The 17,581-nt window shown below is 36.5% G+C and overlaps 1 protein-coding gene across 1 annotated transcript in view; it reads right to left on the reverse strand.

Annotated features, from left to right (window-relative positions):
• Positions 1–17,581, reverse strand: part of LOC111508778 (coiled-coil domain-containing protein AGAP005037) — a 407,581-nt gene that overhangs the window by 36,029 nt on the left and 353,971 nt on the right. The window contains 5 exon segments of the mRNA XM_074169367.1: positions 128–190; positions 4,296–4,385; positions 7,769–7,825; positions 11,577–11,624; positions 16,323–16,438. Coding sequence (XP_074025468.1) covers positions 128–190; positions 4,296–4,385; positions 7,769–7,825; positions 11,577–11,624; positions 16,323–16,438 — 374 coding nt within the window.

Here is a 17,581-nt window from a genome sequence, read left to right on the forward strand (position 1 = left end):
ACGACAGGCCCGGATTCTGTTCTCTAGTTTCAAAATGGTGAAAAAAATTATTCACTTTTTTTATTCTTTTTTATTCATATTTAATGAATTTGGAGTATGTAACAAATTGGATGGATTAAAAACTCACCTTGTGATGATGTCCTTGGGAGCGTTGAAGACTTAATGGCAGGTTTCGCAGGTTTAGTATCCGCTAAGGGAAGCAAAAATCAGGAAGTTAGTGACAAATAATGAACATGCAGAACATTGGGTGGAATGGTGAAAAATGGGGAGAGAGTTGTTATGTGAATCATATTAGCAAATTGCTGGTACTTTTTCATGAAGAAATTATTACTACATGGAAATATCTCAACAGCTTAACAAGGAGATGATATTCGAAACATAAACGAAATAGCTATCTTTTCAGTTGATATTTTATAGTACACCAATTAGCGTATCATTAGTGATTTTTTGCTGGTATATTTTTGGTAACACTGTTTTTAACAGATCACGCGTGAATCGTGTCATGTATCATTGTCAAACTTGTTCAGTTTGGTCTAAAATTCAACCATGAATAGACTTACGAATGAATTATCAAAATTCCCACTTGGTGAAGAAAGTGCATCGTTCACTTCTGAGGGAGCTATTCGGAAGCTTATAAACAAATTTCGAACCCCAGTTTACATTATTGGACATTAAACCACCAACAGTATACGAAAAGTGAAGACCGAAGAAAATCTTGCGACTGTATCCGCCAGTGTTCGTGATGACCGTGAAATGTCAATTTGACGTCGTTCGCAGCAATTGGGACTCTGTTACTCAACTACGTGGAAAATTTTGCGAAAAGATTTGGGTGTGGAACCTTATAAGATACAGCTAGTGCAAGAATTGAAGCCACACAATCTCCCACAACGTCTAACATTTGGTGAATGGGCGCTGGCAAAGTTGGAGGAAGATCCACATTCTCATCGAAAAATTGTGTTCAGCGACGAGGCTCATTTCTGGTTGAATGAATACGTTAACAAGCAAAATTGCCATATCTGGAGTTAATACCAGCAATAAGCGTTGCTATAGCTACGGATGCATTCCAAAGAAGTCACTGTTTGGTGGTATCATCGGGCCATACTTTTTCAAAGGCGACAATAGCCGGAACGTTACTGTGAATGGCGAGCGCTACCGTGTGATGATTGACGACTTTTTGTTGCCCATAATGAAAGAATTAGACATGCCTGGCATGTGATTCCAACAATACGGTGCCACATGCCACACGGCACGCGAAACAATGGCCCAATTAGATCGTGTGATTTAACGTCTTTGGATTATTTCTTGTGGGGTCATGTTGAGGCTCATGTCTACAGGAATAAACCAGCAACGACTGACGCTCTGGAAGCCAATATTGAAGCATTTATACGTGAAATACCGGTCGATATGTTAGAGAGAGTGTGCCAAAATTGGACTTTGTGCATGGGCCATCTGAAGTGGAGCTGCAGACAACATTTGCATGAAATCATCTTTAACCATTGAATTATATCTATCGTTCAATCGATTCCAATAAGATTTCATTTCAATTTTTTCAAATTTGTTGTTTTGTTTCGAAAATCAAATCCTATACTTCTTGAAAAATCACCCGTTAGATGGGATCTCAACTAAGATGACCAACCTCGTGTTATGGGTAGTGTAGTTATTAATTCTCTGCGCCACCTTAGGATCATCACAGCTCTCCGTAGTTTCTTCAATAATGGAACGCACTCTGTGTATTCTACAACTTCTTCACAGTAGTTTTTTATTTTTCAGCAGTAAAAATGAAGCATAGTGGAAACTATCGTTATACTAAGGAGCAGCTTTTATTGACTTTCAAGTCAGGAAATGACGAAAAATCTTCATCACCACAGCTTTTACAGGCTGAATACTCGAAACATGTAATGACATGAGTAATGAACCTGGTATGATTATGAATTGAAAGCAGGTATGGGTAAAGAAAACATTGATGAATTTCAGTACTATATGATTGTCAAAGTTATTATCCTGCATATGAAAAAGAATACACTTTCGATATGAACACTCAATCTATTTAAATGGGTTCAAAAATCAACAGCAGAATACAAAACAAACTAGCAAGCTCAGAGATACCCTGGATAAAACTGAAATATTTATAGTAATGAATATACTGTGATTAGGATGAACGTCATAGTAGAAAATAGAAAGGAAAAGTAGAAAAGTAGGAAAGAAAAGTTGATCTCAATTTATTAGAGGCAGTTGATACGTCATGATAATCATGAATTTCAATATGTTAGTCTGTAATCAGATCAGAAGTAACTTTGAGTTGGTGTGCTTCCATCATCGAACAATACTGAGGTGAACAACAACCCTGCAGAACCTGATGACTCATGTCCAAGGAACAAGAATATCAACACTGCAAGTTTACATTTGGAAAAGTGTCTTCTTTACTGGACTTATGTCCAAGGAACAAGAACATCAACACTGCAAGGTTCCATTCAGAAAAGTCTTCTTTACTATTCGGAAGTATCTGACATTTTCTCAGTCTCTAAATCCTCTTGAGCCTATTTTTCATTCCATTCCATCTTTTCATGACGCCCATTTCAGTCATCCTACTAGTCTCCTGTTGGATGTTTAATTTGGATATAATTTGGCTTGTTCATAAATTTCTTGCCTCTTGTGGTCTAGTGCTTCACATTTGTATGAAATAAGACAAGATGTCTTTGATCTTTCACAGTTTTTCTTAAACCTACTTTCTTCATCATGCTCTGCTGGAATACAATTTTTAGTTCTTTTCTTCGACAGTTCTTTCATGGGGGTTTTGCCGATTAGACTCCGTACTTATCATGTTGGTTTCCATACATCTGGTTCATGGCTCAGGTATGAGCTATGATCTGGGTCTTTCCTGAGTGTCCATTCATTGTTTGTAACTTGAAATATGAAGTTTGCGTCGAAAACATACTTCAATGTCATATTGTCCGTGAACATGTTTCAGGTCCTCTACTACTTATATACTGACATTTATGTATTTGCTCGATTCCTTGGCCTGATTAATTATTCCAGAAGGAAAGGTACATCCTTGCCGTCTACGTTACTTAAATATTCAAAAAGTATATATTCTAAAATATCTCCGATGGCACTGTAAGTGGGGTTTTACAAAAACTACTTTTTTTGGCTCTCAAGAAGGAACGAAGTCAAAACATTGACTTATACTTTCTACTTGTTCTGCCTAGCTTAGGTTTCTTTGGTATCCAGCAGGGTTGAACCGAAATACTAGAAACTTCAAAGCTTCTTTCGTATTATTTTTAACTCTTTATTAATAATTCTGGCGACTTCAGAGCATAGAATGAGAATTATAGATCTCTATAGTCATCCCTTGATCACCCCCAACATCAATAGTCTAGTAAAGTAAATAACAAAAAATTACAGCTACATTTTTCTTGCCGTCGTCGTGATCAAAAACAAAGCGAAAAGGGCTTTTCGTTTAGGAGAAATTAGTTCATGGGAGAAATATATTGTCCAGATAGGTGCTGAAGTGGTAGTGAGACAAATACTTTCTTCCGAAACATCGATGTCCGCCATTAAGGATGACAGTGTTCCATGGAAACAATTGTCATGGAGATCAGTTTCACTCAGTTTCACATTTTACCAAACTATGAGCCATCCAAAGAAGTTGTTTATTGTTGATGACTGGTCTTAAAATATGGTTCTCAGATGAAATTTTATACCTCTTTCATTTATTATGTTGTGCAGCGTTCATATGAATGATATCTGACTCAATTCCACAACGAATGTTTGCAATACAAAATGAATGGGAGAAAGCGATTTTTGTGTAATTCAATGTTCATATAGAAATACATGTTTCGGAAGTTTTTATTTTCATCATGAATTCAACGTTTACATGAAAGTATCTAGAAAAAACTTCTATGCATGATTCACACATCTTCATAAGGGTTAAGAAGTGAAACACAGAAAGTGATTCTACTTTCTGCATGCATAATTTTCTTGGCTCTTTATCTCTGAAAAATCATACATGATAGTTGAGTTAGATGATCCTGTTTGTGATTCAGAAATTGAACAAAAGCTTTCAATGATTGTACGCCTTCTTCAACTCAATCGGTGACGTAATATAATGATGTTTATTTTAAATGCTCAATAGTCACGTGACTTCTAATGGGTTTTTTCTAAGGGATAACCTGTCATGAATATGCAATTTAATTGAATCAATCGCTGAATTTTTCAGCTACAACTTTATTCTGAATTTTATACAGAGTATCTCTAAATAACAAATGTAGTAGTATCAATTAATGAAAATATCTTACCTGCATGTTGCGGACTATGCTGTTTCGGGGAGTTCATATCTGGGGGCTCATCACTGAATGAAACCGATTTCTCAAAAGACACCGATTTATCTAAAAATCATATACTTTTTCATTTTTTGGAAATAACGAAAATTTCGAGGGTCTACAATCATGAGCAGAGAAAGTTGCCTTCAGATATGGAAAATGGATTGAGACAGAGTATTACTTTTAATTTGGGTGTATTCAAATCCAGAGCAAGTCATACTTGGTTGAATAAAATTTTAAAATGTCTGAGGATCATTTACATTGCTGGAAATTTGAAACACACCCAAATAACTGATGTAGTCCTATATACATCAGTATATAGTAGCTGACCAAATATTATGCAACAGATGCAAGTTATATGCAAAAAAATTATGGCCATGCATTCATTTATGACGATTCAAAATTTTAATTAAGCATTTTGGTTATCGACCTATGGAATTGATTTGAAAGTTGGTTCAAACGAATCAAGTCTAATATATATAATATGTTGTTCATTCATGGTATCGAGTTGGTATTTATGAAAACTATCAAATATCGATTTTAATTTTGTTATTTCTGTCCAACGCTATTTTGACTGAAGATGTTGATACTGAAAATGTAACTGAGAACATTTGGGAACGTTGTGAATTCATAATTGTAGCGTCACAACAAATCGAAACTCATCGCTTTCGTATTTCGTTTTTAACTTAACTAGGCAGCATCGACAACCTCACCATTCATGTGAGCACGTTGAGATATTCAAACAAATGTACAGTGAGATCATACACTGAATGCGGTTTATTACATCTATCGGGGAGCATTTCCATAATAAGATCCATATAAACTGTATGTTTGGATATTCCAGTACTCTAGGAGAGCATTACAGTGCCATAATTGCACTCTACAAGAGGTACCACTGATATCTCTGTGTCTGTAGAGTAGGGAGGGTGAGTGTAGGCCTACAGCAATTAGGCCACATGTGACCCATTGTACATCCTCCCGAGGAGTTGTCCTCCTAGGTCATCGTCCATCCTGTTCCTTCCAGGAAGGTGGAAAGGTCACTAGGAGACATCTCCTTCATATCGGTAGATCGGCATATGTGGTCATCGCCAGATATTTCTTCGGCACCAGCTTCCCAGGGTCGCCCCTGGGCAAGACTGCATCCTTTGATTCCATCCAATCTTTTTATGGATTGAGCATGACGTTTGGCTAGTTCCACAATTGTCGAAGTCATCAGGTCGTATTTGTCACTGGGTCCTTAAATTCTTAGTTAACCCGCTTCCGTGGCTAAAGAGTCGGCAATGCGATTACCGTTACTCCTGTCGTGCCTTTTAACCTACCTCAGAATAATATCTATCGAGGCTTTGGCTAAGTCTTGGTGACACTGTAGTACTAGCCCTGAGGTAACACGTTGTCTGTTCAAGGCTCATTGGACTTGTCTGCTATCAGTGCAGATTGTTATGTTTTTGCCAGAAATTCGTTTCCTGGTTATTTCTTTTGTGGCGATTGAGAAACCAGCCAGTTCTGATTGAACCACGCTGGTATTTTTTTCCATTCCTCACTCATTCCTTAGGCTTAGTGATCTGGAATACACTCCACATCCATTCCTACTTCAAGGTTTATACCATCCGTTCGCAATCGTAATATGACTATCAACGCAACCTTCTTAACGTACAGGTCTAGAGAAGTCAGACCAGTAATTGATTCCACTTCCGCAGTTGGTATTGTTCTCATGTCTCCTGTGTTGTTCAAACAAGCCACTCGTTGTATTTGATATAATTTCTGGATGACCGTTGCTTGTAGAACTTTCAGTCCCCATGCAATGGCTCCGTACGTTAACATAGGTGTCATTATTGTAGTGTCGACCCAGATGACCACAGGGGGTCAAAGACCCCATGCGCGTCCCACTGTCCTCCGAAATTGATCATAAGCCACATACGCTCTTTTTGCTCTACTCTGTAGTTGAGTAGAGCAGAGAAATTTAGTTTGCTTTTCAAGATTTCAGGATGTTTCAAGCCCGATAATCTTCTTTTCCTGGTGAAAAAGAACACCTCAGTGTTCTTGGCATTAATCGACAGTGACCGGTTTTCACACCATGTTTCTATCAATTTGAACCCATCCTGTGCTCTACTCTACTGCACAGTGTGTTCACAAATTTGCCGGTCTGCAAGATAACAATGTCATCTGTATATGCAATTGCGTAGAATCCATTATCTTCGAGGTGATTAATCAAGGCATCCAGACTTATGTTCTAAAGAAGGGGTGTTAAGACCCCTTCCTCTGGACATCCCCTAGTGACCAGTTCTCTCACAGTGATTTCTTCTACATTGATACTTATTGCTCTACTAGAGATCATCTTGAGTATCCAATCTCCTACTACCAGAGGTACATTCCTGGAGTGTAGTTGCTGGGTAATTGTTGGAAAGGTTGTTTTATCAAACGTCCCCTCGATATCTATAAATATACCCAATGATCTATTTCGATTCTGCAAACCACATGGTGGAGGGCTGAATCAATAGACCTTCCGGAGTATATATCTGTTTAAAAAAAATCTGTTTAAAATCTGTCTTTCCATTAACCAGCTGTCGCACCCCTACGTACGACAACCCTCAGAAGTCGAAACTTGTGTGAGCTAAGGATTAACGAGGTCTTACCTTTTAACGTGTGATTCCTAACACAGGTTGGACGATAGCAAGTGAAGATCGATCGTTCAGACTAGGGCTTGAACCGCCGACCAACACGGCAGTCAATTCGAGTGAATGAACAAATCACCCACGCCGAACCGCTTGGCTACCGACTGACCTGCTGATTTGGATGAAGTGCGTTGTAAACTAGTACTTCATCTCTTATATACCGCTCACACAACCTCTCCATAGTTTTTAAAAAGAACGATGTGAGACTAATTGGTCGGAATGCTTTTGGTAAGGTGTATGTAGCCCATCCTACCTGGTTTGGGTATAAATACTATTCGTACTTCTCTCCACTGGGAATATACCTTAGAGCCAGAGAGGCTGTGAATATTCCAACCAGGTGCGGCATAAGAATATCCAATCTCCATTGAAGTAGTGCTGGTCTTATACCGTCAGGTCCTGCTGACTTGAAGGGGGAATAGTGCGATATGGTACCACTGGTATCCCCTTAATCAAATATTTCCTTCTTCATCACTCATTCGATTTCATAGAATTTCATGTCACTTCCGATATGGAGTCCTGAGATTATTACTTTTACTGATATTTTTCTCTTCATCCTACTCCATTATCCGCTCCGGTATTATTACTAACTTTTGTATGATTTCGCAAACAACAACTCAAACTTGATCAATTCCATTGATGATTTATGATAACCAAGAACAATGAATTGCTTTGTATTTTATTGGGAATCACGGAAAAGGCAATTCATTTTCACAATTGTTAGTTTCACATATAGAAGGCATTCATCAAAATACATGCTTAAAAATGAACAGAACTTACGACAGCCACTCTTGCCCAATTTGGGCGCTTTGCTGTCTGATCGAAGATATGAGTCATCTGCCAACATATATAAATTATGTGTTTTTTAATTTTGTTTTGTTCACTGTCGCAAAATCAAGAAAAGCTAATTTCATTAAATAAAATACGAGTAATAGTAAACCAATGGAATAGTAAAAATCTAAGTATTGTCAGATTAATGATCATGTATTGGGAGTAATCTTCGTTATTATTTATCATCACTCTCCAATGAGAACAAAAGGCAAACTTCATGTCATTTCTATAACTCCAATGGGGAAACAGTTTATCGGAAAATAAATTTCAAATTTCCAGTGGAAAAGGATGATTTCAATTTTCGCTCAATTCATCTTCAAATATTTTCATTTCCAACACATTCATCGCTGGTTTCATTTAAGATATTTTTTTTTCAATTGAAACTGAATGCACCCCCAGAAATTTGTCGAATTCGATGCAAGGTACAGAAATTGAAACGTATAGGATAAAATCCCTGAGATACACCTGGAGTTGATAGATAAAGAACCAAATGATGACCATGAGTTGAAAATATTGTTTTTTGGCGAATGAATGTAATACGAAGCAATTATTATTCGAGATTTGGCTCATATTGTGAGAAATTGAAGTGACAAGTAAAATTACATATTATTTTCTTCATATCTGTATTCAGCAAAATATGTATATTGATTCACGAGCTTGTTCCTTTCATTTGATCATTTGGAAGTTGATACGGAATTATCCTACGTTTTTCAACAGTTGAAGACCTCCTCAAATTTATAATCTTTCCTCCGATTTTGAACAACCCAATTTTGAATTGTAGAACTCAAAAAACTATACTTTCGGACCAAATGTTATTTTCTTTCATCAAAAACCAAGGCCTGCGACGAATTTCATGAGTTAAAATACCAGAAATCGTATAAGCGACATTTTTAGGAAGAATTCAAAATCACCGTTGGACTGGGCACTCTCTCAAATGGTGGTATATCAAATTTCATCAAAAAATATTCAATATCAATAATTCTGTGCTCGAATCAACATTGACACTGTATCATGATAGAATGTTAACTGCACACCTCTCAAATGGTTTTTGAATTTCGGTGAGTTGGTCGTGAAACACCATGCGGATATCCAAAACAGCGCACTTTTCATTTGGTACTGGAAACAAAGGACTTTTGTTGATTATTAATGCTGCTGCCAAAAACTGTATTGAAAGAGTAACGACAGAGTATGTTCGATTAGTAAAATATTTTGTAAAGCGGTAGGAATTAGTTTAGTGATGAGATAAAATTGAACTTGTGCGCCTTGTTGGAGATAATTCTCTTTCGGCAAGAAAAGTTGCCAGAGAATTTCATAACAGATATCCTGATGAACTTCCATAACAGTATGGTGAACCGAAAGTATAGTTTTTTGAGCTCTACAATTTAGAATTAAGTTCTTTGAAATCGGACAAAAGATGCAAATTTCAGGAAGGTGTTCCGCTTTCAAGTGGGTCACACTGTAGATGATCATTATCCTGTTAAATTCATTTCATTCTTCAATAAGAAGGAAAAAACCTAATGAACAGCCATCAAGACCACCAGATCAAACAACCTCAACTTTTTGCTCTGGGAATACATCAAAATGAGTTAATTCAGAAATGCCGTCACCTCCAACTGCGTAGTTGAAAAAAAATACATCATTCAACTAAGAGAAGAATCCTGCCAACAATCTCTGTGACACGAAGAACATATTTAATAGAGAACTGAACCACATTTTTTTCAAAAAACTAATAGAAAAGAGTGTTGCTATGATATAATGTCCTGCAGAAAACAGTAGTTAGAGCTATCTCTTCTTCACATTGAAGAACTAACGAATGGATTAAAAAGAATTGTGGAACACCCTCTGTTGAAGTCATCAAATAGGGACAATAATAAAAATTGCATTCACCAAATACCTTAGGATTGGTGACAGTCCTATAGCGGGAAGCATGTTTGGATTCAATGGTCCGAAGCTGACCATTCACAAGGAAGAACCCTGGTTTCGAAGGAAGTTTAAGGTAGCTGTCCATATGTTGGGCGACAAAGAAATTCTAACAGGTCAGCGCAAAGATCCATGATACATGATCTCAGTTGAGAAAACAGGCTACGGCACTCTGACAAAATGAATCAAAGAAGGGGAGGGGAAGAGGGAAAATTGCCCAAGTGATCTTTGTATAGTTGCGAATTATCAAGAACAGGCCAATATATTTCGAATACGATTGTGATTAATAGTAGTTGTAACGCAAAATAGCATGTTTAAATTTTTTTGAATTATTATTTCACTTTCATTTTTCCATTTGTTTCTATTTGTACAATGTATGTATATATACGCTTCACTTATTATTCAACCTATGTTATAATCTAGTATTTCAAAACAACCTGTTAACATTCAAAGGGGTAATGCCACATCGATATTGGGTACTCTTCCGCCTACTCAAAATTCAGATGAAATATTCCTGAACCCACAAATTAAATCAAAATTTCCTATGAACATCGCAAAATGGAGTAAGCGGATTGATCACTTCCCAATTGTCCCAAAAGATGCAGAGGATGCAAGTTCTGGAAATATCTTTCTCTCCCAAATTCGAAAAAACCACCATGAATATATCTGATTCAGTTTCAAGAAAATTGACTTCAAATTCCTCATTCCGTTGGTCCAATGATGGGAAGAAATATTGCATCCGTGATTAATGGAAAGAGAACAGCGGTGGCAAACGTATCACCAACAGCTACAACTCAATTAGATCAGTAATACGTTCCTCAGTCAAAAGCCTTGGGCTTAATGCGTTGAAAAATATTGGCAACACCTGTTTCATGAACAGTGTAATCCAAAGTTTATCCAATACGAGATGGTTACTGGAATATTTGAAAAGAATGAGTACATGAAAGATATCAATACTAATATTTCTAGGAAAGAAAGTTTTTGGCTTTCCACTACTCCATCTTGATACAAAAAAAAAGAAGGATGAGGGAGTCTTCCAAAGAAAGGAAGGAAGTAACTCTATACATGGATGTGTAGATCATGCAAAGAAGTAACTTTCAGACACAAACTGAAAGAAAGTCCTCCTGAAACAGCTACTTTCATATAAACATTGAATTATACGAAAGAAAAAATTCTTTCGAATCAAATACTTTATATTAAATATTTAAACTTAAATACTTTTAATACACAACGAATGTTTGAAATACAAACTGAGTAGAGAAAAGTATCTTCTGTATAATTAATTCAGTGTTCATATAGAAGTATTTTTTCTAACAGAAAGATTTAGAGGCAAGTTAAATGTTACCATCGAATTTCCTCTAGATGGATTAGATATGAACAATTATGCAGCAGATAATGTGACTCCTTGTCGCTATAATTTATATGCACTTTCGAATCACAGTGGGTCTACCTATAGCGGACATTATACAGCATTCTGCAGACATCTTTATACTGGCACGTGGCACGAATACAATGATTCACAAGTGTCACCAATTTCACCAAAATCGCTTGTGAGTGGAGATGCATACATCCTATTTTATGAGAAGGAGGAAACGAGTTTTGTAAAGTTATTTTTGAACTGTTCATTTAAATGTTATGTATTATCTAGTTAAATTTATTTTTGTTACAGTAAAATTTATATGTTTTGTTAGATTTGAGTCATTTTAACTCAAATGACTCACTCGTATGGTTTAAAGTTTGCCTTTCTTTCTGAACACTGTATAAAAATAAGTGACAAAATACATGCAAGGTGTAGTGTTGAGAAAATAAGCAAATCAAAAGCTGAGTGAATACAAACCTGGTAGAGATGCAGAACTGGAACTGGAGTTCTTATCGAACTCATCGCCTGCAGAGTACAAACGAAGGTGAAGTTAGCAATACACTATATACAGGCTTGCAACATTGGTTGTATTTCAACATCTCAAACATTTAAGGGGATTGGTTGATTTTGGCTCCGCAGATTGAATCATGAATATCCAAATGAATGACTTTCTTGAGCCAATATCAACCACTGGGCTGTAGCTCTAGAAGCCTTAGCAGTCAAAAAAGGTATGAATTTGTGTTACTGAGATGGTAGGCATGATCGATTATTATTCATTTATGGAAGTTTATTCAAACAATTTTTCTACTAACATATAATTTCTTCAACAGCAACATAATGAAATAGTATGATTCGAAAGTACCTGGTTTATACAGTCTTTTTTATGTTCAGAAAAACGTTCCTAGTGGATAATAATGTTTTGGAGTGTCACCTTTGATGTTACCTTCATTATACAGGGCATTTGAAATGAGTCACCCTGAATAAATGTTGGTACAACGATTTGCAGGAAAAATAAAAAAACACGTCAATCATACAATACAGGAAGACACATTTTGACATATTCAGATTTGATGTTACTTCTCCTATCGCACTTCCAGAGCATGTCAACAATTTTTTTAAATGCATCAACCTATATTGTTTCACATTATCAGATGCTTCATCAGACTTCAAGAAAGTATAAAAAATATGATCTGAAGCTTATGGTTCGGAAGCTACAAATTATTTGAGTTGAAGACGAGCTACCCTGAATGAACTTCTGTACAATCTGTTACACAGGTTTCATAGGTGTTTTTATGAAGTATAATTCGAAGAAGTCTTATTTTGCCTAGTTGAGTTTGAATTCGATATTCTCTTCATTTTATATTTGTCTCATTACACAATAACGATTACCTACCAGATGAAGTTACAATTGGTGTTTTTGTGAAAAGTTCAGAAGCAATGGTTTATAAGCTTCGAGAATGAATTGAAATAGTGACTTTGTACTACCAGAATGGAGATAGGACTGGAGCTGCTGCCTTCATAATAATATTGACAGCTGAAATAACATGATACAATATGGAGAGAAACAAAATACGAATTTGTCAATAGGATACAAGATTGAATAGAGTTCATTCTTCCTCTTACACCTTACTCTTACACCTTACTCTCTTATTGTGTGTTCGGCGAGTCTTGGCCTACACCTGCCGATATAAAGGAGATGTCTCCCAGCGACCTGTCCACCTTCCTGGAAAGGACAGGATGGACGACGACCTAGGAGGACAACTCCTCGGGAGGATGTACAATGGGTCACATGTGGCCTAAGAGCGTGGGCTTACACTCACCCTCCCTACTCTACAGATACAGATACACCTTACAAAAAAATAAATAAAAAGATGAAAAACAAAAGAAAATAATAACAAAGGACCTAAAATTGTAATTGGAATTGTGATAGCGGGTACAACATTTAATTCATGAGGCGGATATCGATACAAACATAAGAATACTACAAATATCCTTTTCCAGAAGTTTAGAAAGAAATGGAAGAAGACTTATAGGACGCAAGTCTTTGAAATCCTTAGGTTTTTTAATTTTGGGTATTGGTACCACGATAGACTGCTTTCACGTACTTGTGAAAACTTTCTTCTCCAAGCGAAAGTTTATAATATGTAAAATAACGGGCACTATAGGTGGACAACAGAGATTTAAAAGAAAATTATCGAGATTATCTATTTCTTTTGATCTACTTTTTATTTGTGACATGAAGGTCAATAATTCATTTTCGGTGATCAATGTCAATTCAAGAAATGATGTGATAGAATCATTCACATTATTACTATAAAATTGTTCCAGATTTGGGTCAATATTCAATGATGATTATCCAGGAAGAAATGTACGACACAAATACGTTAGGAAATTATTGAACAAATTTATCAAAACTGGATCTGTTAAGAATAAGAAGCACAACCGTTCAGAAGTTATCATCGATTAAGCTAATTGTACTGCAGTTTTACGGCACGTTGGACTAATGGAAAATTCGCAATCTCTTACTAAGTTATCTCGAGAATCAGGAATCAATCTTACAAATGTTTTCAGGATCCTTCATAAGTACAAATTTCATCCATATGAGTTCATGAATTGAACGAAGGTCCCACTGAACGGATCAACTTGCATCAGAATTTCTTGTATAAAATTAGTTTTTCGGTTGAATGTACATTTAGTTTGAATGGAGATGTGAATTGGCAAAATTGTCGATATTGGGGTGATACGAATCCTCATTTATACCGTCAAGTTCATACCCAATGACTTCAAAAACTGAATGTTTGGTCAGGAATTTTAGGTGACCACATCATAGGACTTTCTTTTATCGATAATAATTTGACTAGTGATGAATATTTCGATATGTTGGAGAATCGAATAATACCGTGCATCCATAGAACGATTGAGGAGGATACAAATTTATTCGACAACGAAATAGTTTTTCAACAGGATGGTGCACCTTCTCATTATGCAGCTCCAGTGCTACAATTTTTAAATGATCATTTTCCTGGTCGCTGGATTGGCAGAAGAGGTCCTACAAAATGGCCACCAAGGTCTCCGGATCTCACTTCTGTAGATTTCCTTCTATGGGGTCATTTCAAGTATAAAGTCTATGAGATAGAACCAACAACATTGGAAGATTTGAGAGAGAATATCATGAGGCATTGCAGAAAAATAATTCCCGAGATTCTCAACCATGTGACGGCGGCAATAAAAGCTCGTTTGTACCATTGTATGGACGTTGGTGGAAACGTTTTTGAACATTCACTCTAGAAAATTTTTTTCTTCTCATTATACAGTCATCAGATTTTGATTCGAAAATTATTAAAAAATCTCTTTTTCTGATTTGTTGCTTCCATATTTGAATGAATATTTGTAAATGTGGTCTCCTGTGATTGTTTGTTTCGTTTTTTATGTTTCCTGCAAATCATTGTTTCAAAAGTTATACAGAGTGGCTCGTTTTCAACTCAAATGATTTGTAGCTCCAGAACCATAAGCTTCTGACCATATGTTTTATACTTTGTTGAAATCTGCTCATCGTGGAGCACCTTATAATGCGAAACAATATAGGGTGATCCATTACAAAAAATGGGTAACTTGCTCTGGGGGTGCGATAGGGAAAGTGACATCAAATGTGAATATGTCAAAATGTGTTCCCCTATATATTATTGTCGACGTGTTTTTTTATATTTCCTGAAAATCATTGTACCAAAAGTCATTCAGGGTAGCTCGTTTTAACTGGAATGCACCATATAATCTTTCATCTAATACTTTGCTAAATGGCATTGGCATTGGTCTATTTTGATTGGCCACATAGTTCTATCAGATCTCATGCTGAAATTAGCAGAACTTATGCCCATTGAAGATGATTATTCATCAAAGAATTTCACAGTGGCAATGATTCAATGATGTATAATATCAGAGATATGGGTGAAGGAATGAAACTCTTTCAAATGACTCCGGATCGTGATTATAAAAATATACTGAAAACGATTCTACTAGAAAATGCTGAAAATTTTGTCAGACCAACTTTGTAAGTCTGAAGCGTAAGTCTCAAAACAGACATTCCAACAATCGAAGAAAACTTGAAGGGGATGGGAAATGAAACGAATAAAATTGACAAATATCAAACTTAAACGTCACCTTCCGAAGTATAAACGACTTGCTATGTGTTCTACAGTTCATAATGCTGTTTCTCACCTGAGAAGCAGAAAAATGCAGAGTACAGACATCCTGGAATTGGTACAAAGATGTATCGAAATTAGAATTTGTACCGGTGACGGTACATTTAGAGCAAAGATGTTCTAAAATAATGCTGCAGTTGAATGAAACTGATCATTGCTTGATGTAAAACCCATATCAAAATTCACTAATGAGATTCAATTTGAATATCTCTGTGAATGGTTTACAAACTCACGCTACGTGTTTGGCTATACAATATCTGTCTCTCAAGCAGGATCCGATGTGCTTACGGCACTGCTTGGGTAAGCTATCGTATAGCGAAACCCATGACACGGTTTTGTAAACCTTTTAAGTACAAATCACAATGTAGATCTCATTCAGTGGATATTTTATATTCGACAAGTGGAGTAGGCATGCAACGAATAGAAATTGAGGTAAAAATAGACTTGATGTTGACGAGTGCAATGGAAATCATTAGATCGTTATGTCTGATGAGTGCTAATGATCCAAAAATTCACTTAGCAACAAAAATAAACTAGTTCATTGATGTTTTCAGGAACCCTTCGTCAAATATTTATCTTGTTTTGATAATAAAATTCATCTGTACCCCTAGTTGAGAAATCGCAGGAAGAAATGTTCAGAAACACCTTGGCTCATACAGAAACAAATCGATTCGTACGAAAACTACTGCTTGGTACTTCACAGGACCATTCACCATAGAACTGTTGCAGATTTTTTGTTATCGCATCAAAATAACTAGGAAGGAACCAGATATCGAAGCTGTAGAAATAACATCATTGTTTGATTAAAAGTTAGGGGATATCTAAGTTGTTTTCTATATTGCAGGGTGTTTCTCTTGCCGTGACATGTATTCCAACCATAAAATAAAGTGATTTACTGGAATGTGGAAGTATTTTTAATGATTCTCTGATTTGTGTCGATTCTGTTACTAAAATGTATGCTTGGTATGGTACCAGTGCAGATAACAATCGCAAGCACATAAAATATATATTTAAAAATAAATACCTCTGTAATTCTCTCTTCCTGGGACCTGTAGATGGGTAGCAGTAGGTTGAGTAAGGGCTTTCTGAACCAATCCCGTCAAATTAGCTAGTTGTCTTTCCATATTTTCTACTCGCAGTCTGAAAAATAATTTGAGATCATTGCTTTTCGCGCAAAATATTTTTAGAATAGAAAAGAATATTTTTCACATATATTCAAATTATCTACAAGAAGTATGCCCACTGTGAAAATATTTCTTTTCCTATACGAGGAATTGGGCAAATTCGGATATGCGTTTGTTAGTACCTCGATTACCAGATGGGGCGATGACAAATATGTTGTTTGTCGTTCGCTCCAGCCTAGTTCGAGTAATAATACCCTGAAAGGAATTCGATTTTTTATTATGGAATATGCCACTACCATGCCCTGACGAGAGGCCAAATAGCACGAAACCGGTCTGCAAGTGTGTCCCTTCCAGTAATTGAAAATCGATTCTGGCGGTTGTATCCCTAAGAGCATATGCAGCATCTATCGGATATAATCCAACGCCCTTCGTGGTATTAGCCAGGGGAGGTGTCACTCTATTAAACTACAGTGTAGGTAAGTAGACACTATCCTCAACGAATTGTTCCTGTATATAATCAGAAAATAATATTTTTTGAATAATAATAATAATAATAATAAGACAAATGTGTAATGGTCCATCTCAAAAGAGGTCAATGCGGAGACTACGTAGAGAATGAGTAGATCGTAGATGGAAGCATCCTACACCATTTGGATGCCAGAGAGACGTATACTCACCTCGGGGTGGAACAACGTCACTCATAAGAGGTATATCAGCAGTGAAGAACTCTCTCTGCGGCAAGTATCAGCACAAACTCCGACAGATCTGGTCATCGGAACTGTCGGGAAAAAACAAAGTTGCTGCAATAAATATGCTGGCGGTTCCAATCTTATTCTACTCATTCGGAGTAGTGAAATGGATTCGGAAGGAGCTGTATCAACTCGACGTAAAGACCCGAAAAATAATGCATCTCTGAAGGAGTTTGCATCCGAAATCGTCCGTTCCACGGTTGTACTTCCACCAACAACAGAGAGGCCGTGGACTTTTGAGTTTGGAGTGTTTAAATGACAGAATAGTACTGGATGTAACCTGTAAAGTCGTCAGGAGTTTGAATCCCTTTCTCTGCATGTCCGCAACCATGAGAGAGCAGGAACTGGAGCTGATGCAGCTGATGAACTCGATAAGTTTTTGCCACTGATCGAATTTATTGGAACTACTT

Source organism: Leptinotarsa decemlineata, unplaced genomic scaffold, assembly GCF_025532065.1.
Source record: "Leptinotarsa decemlineata unplaced genomic scaffold, Ldec_3_MD MMD2_P_RNA_scaffold_5, whole genome shotgun sequence".
Lineage (NCBI taxonomy): Eukaryota > Metazoa > Arthropoda > Insecta > Coleoptera > Chrysomelidae > Leptinotarsa > Leptinotarsa decemlineata.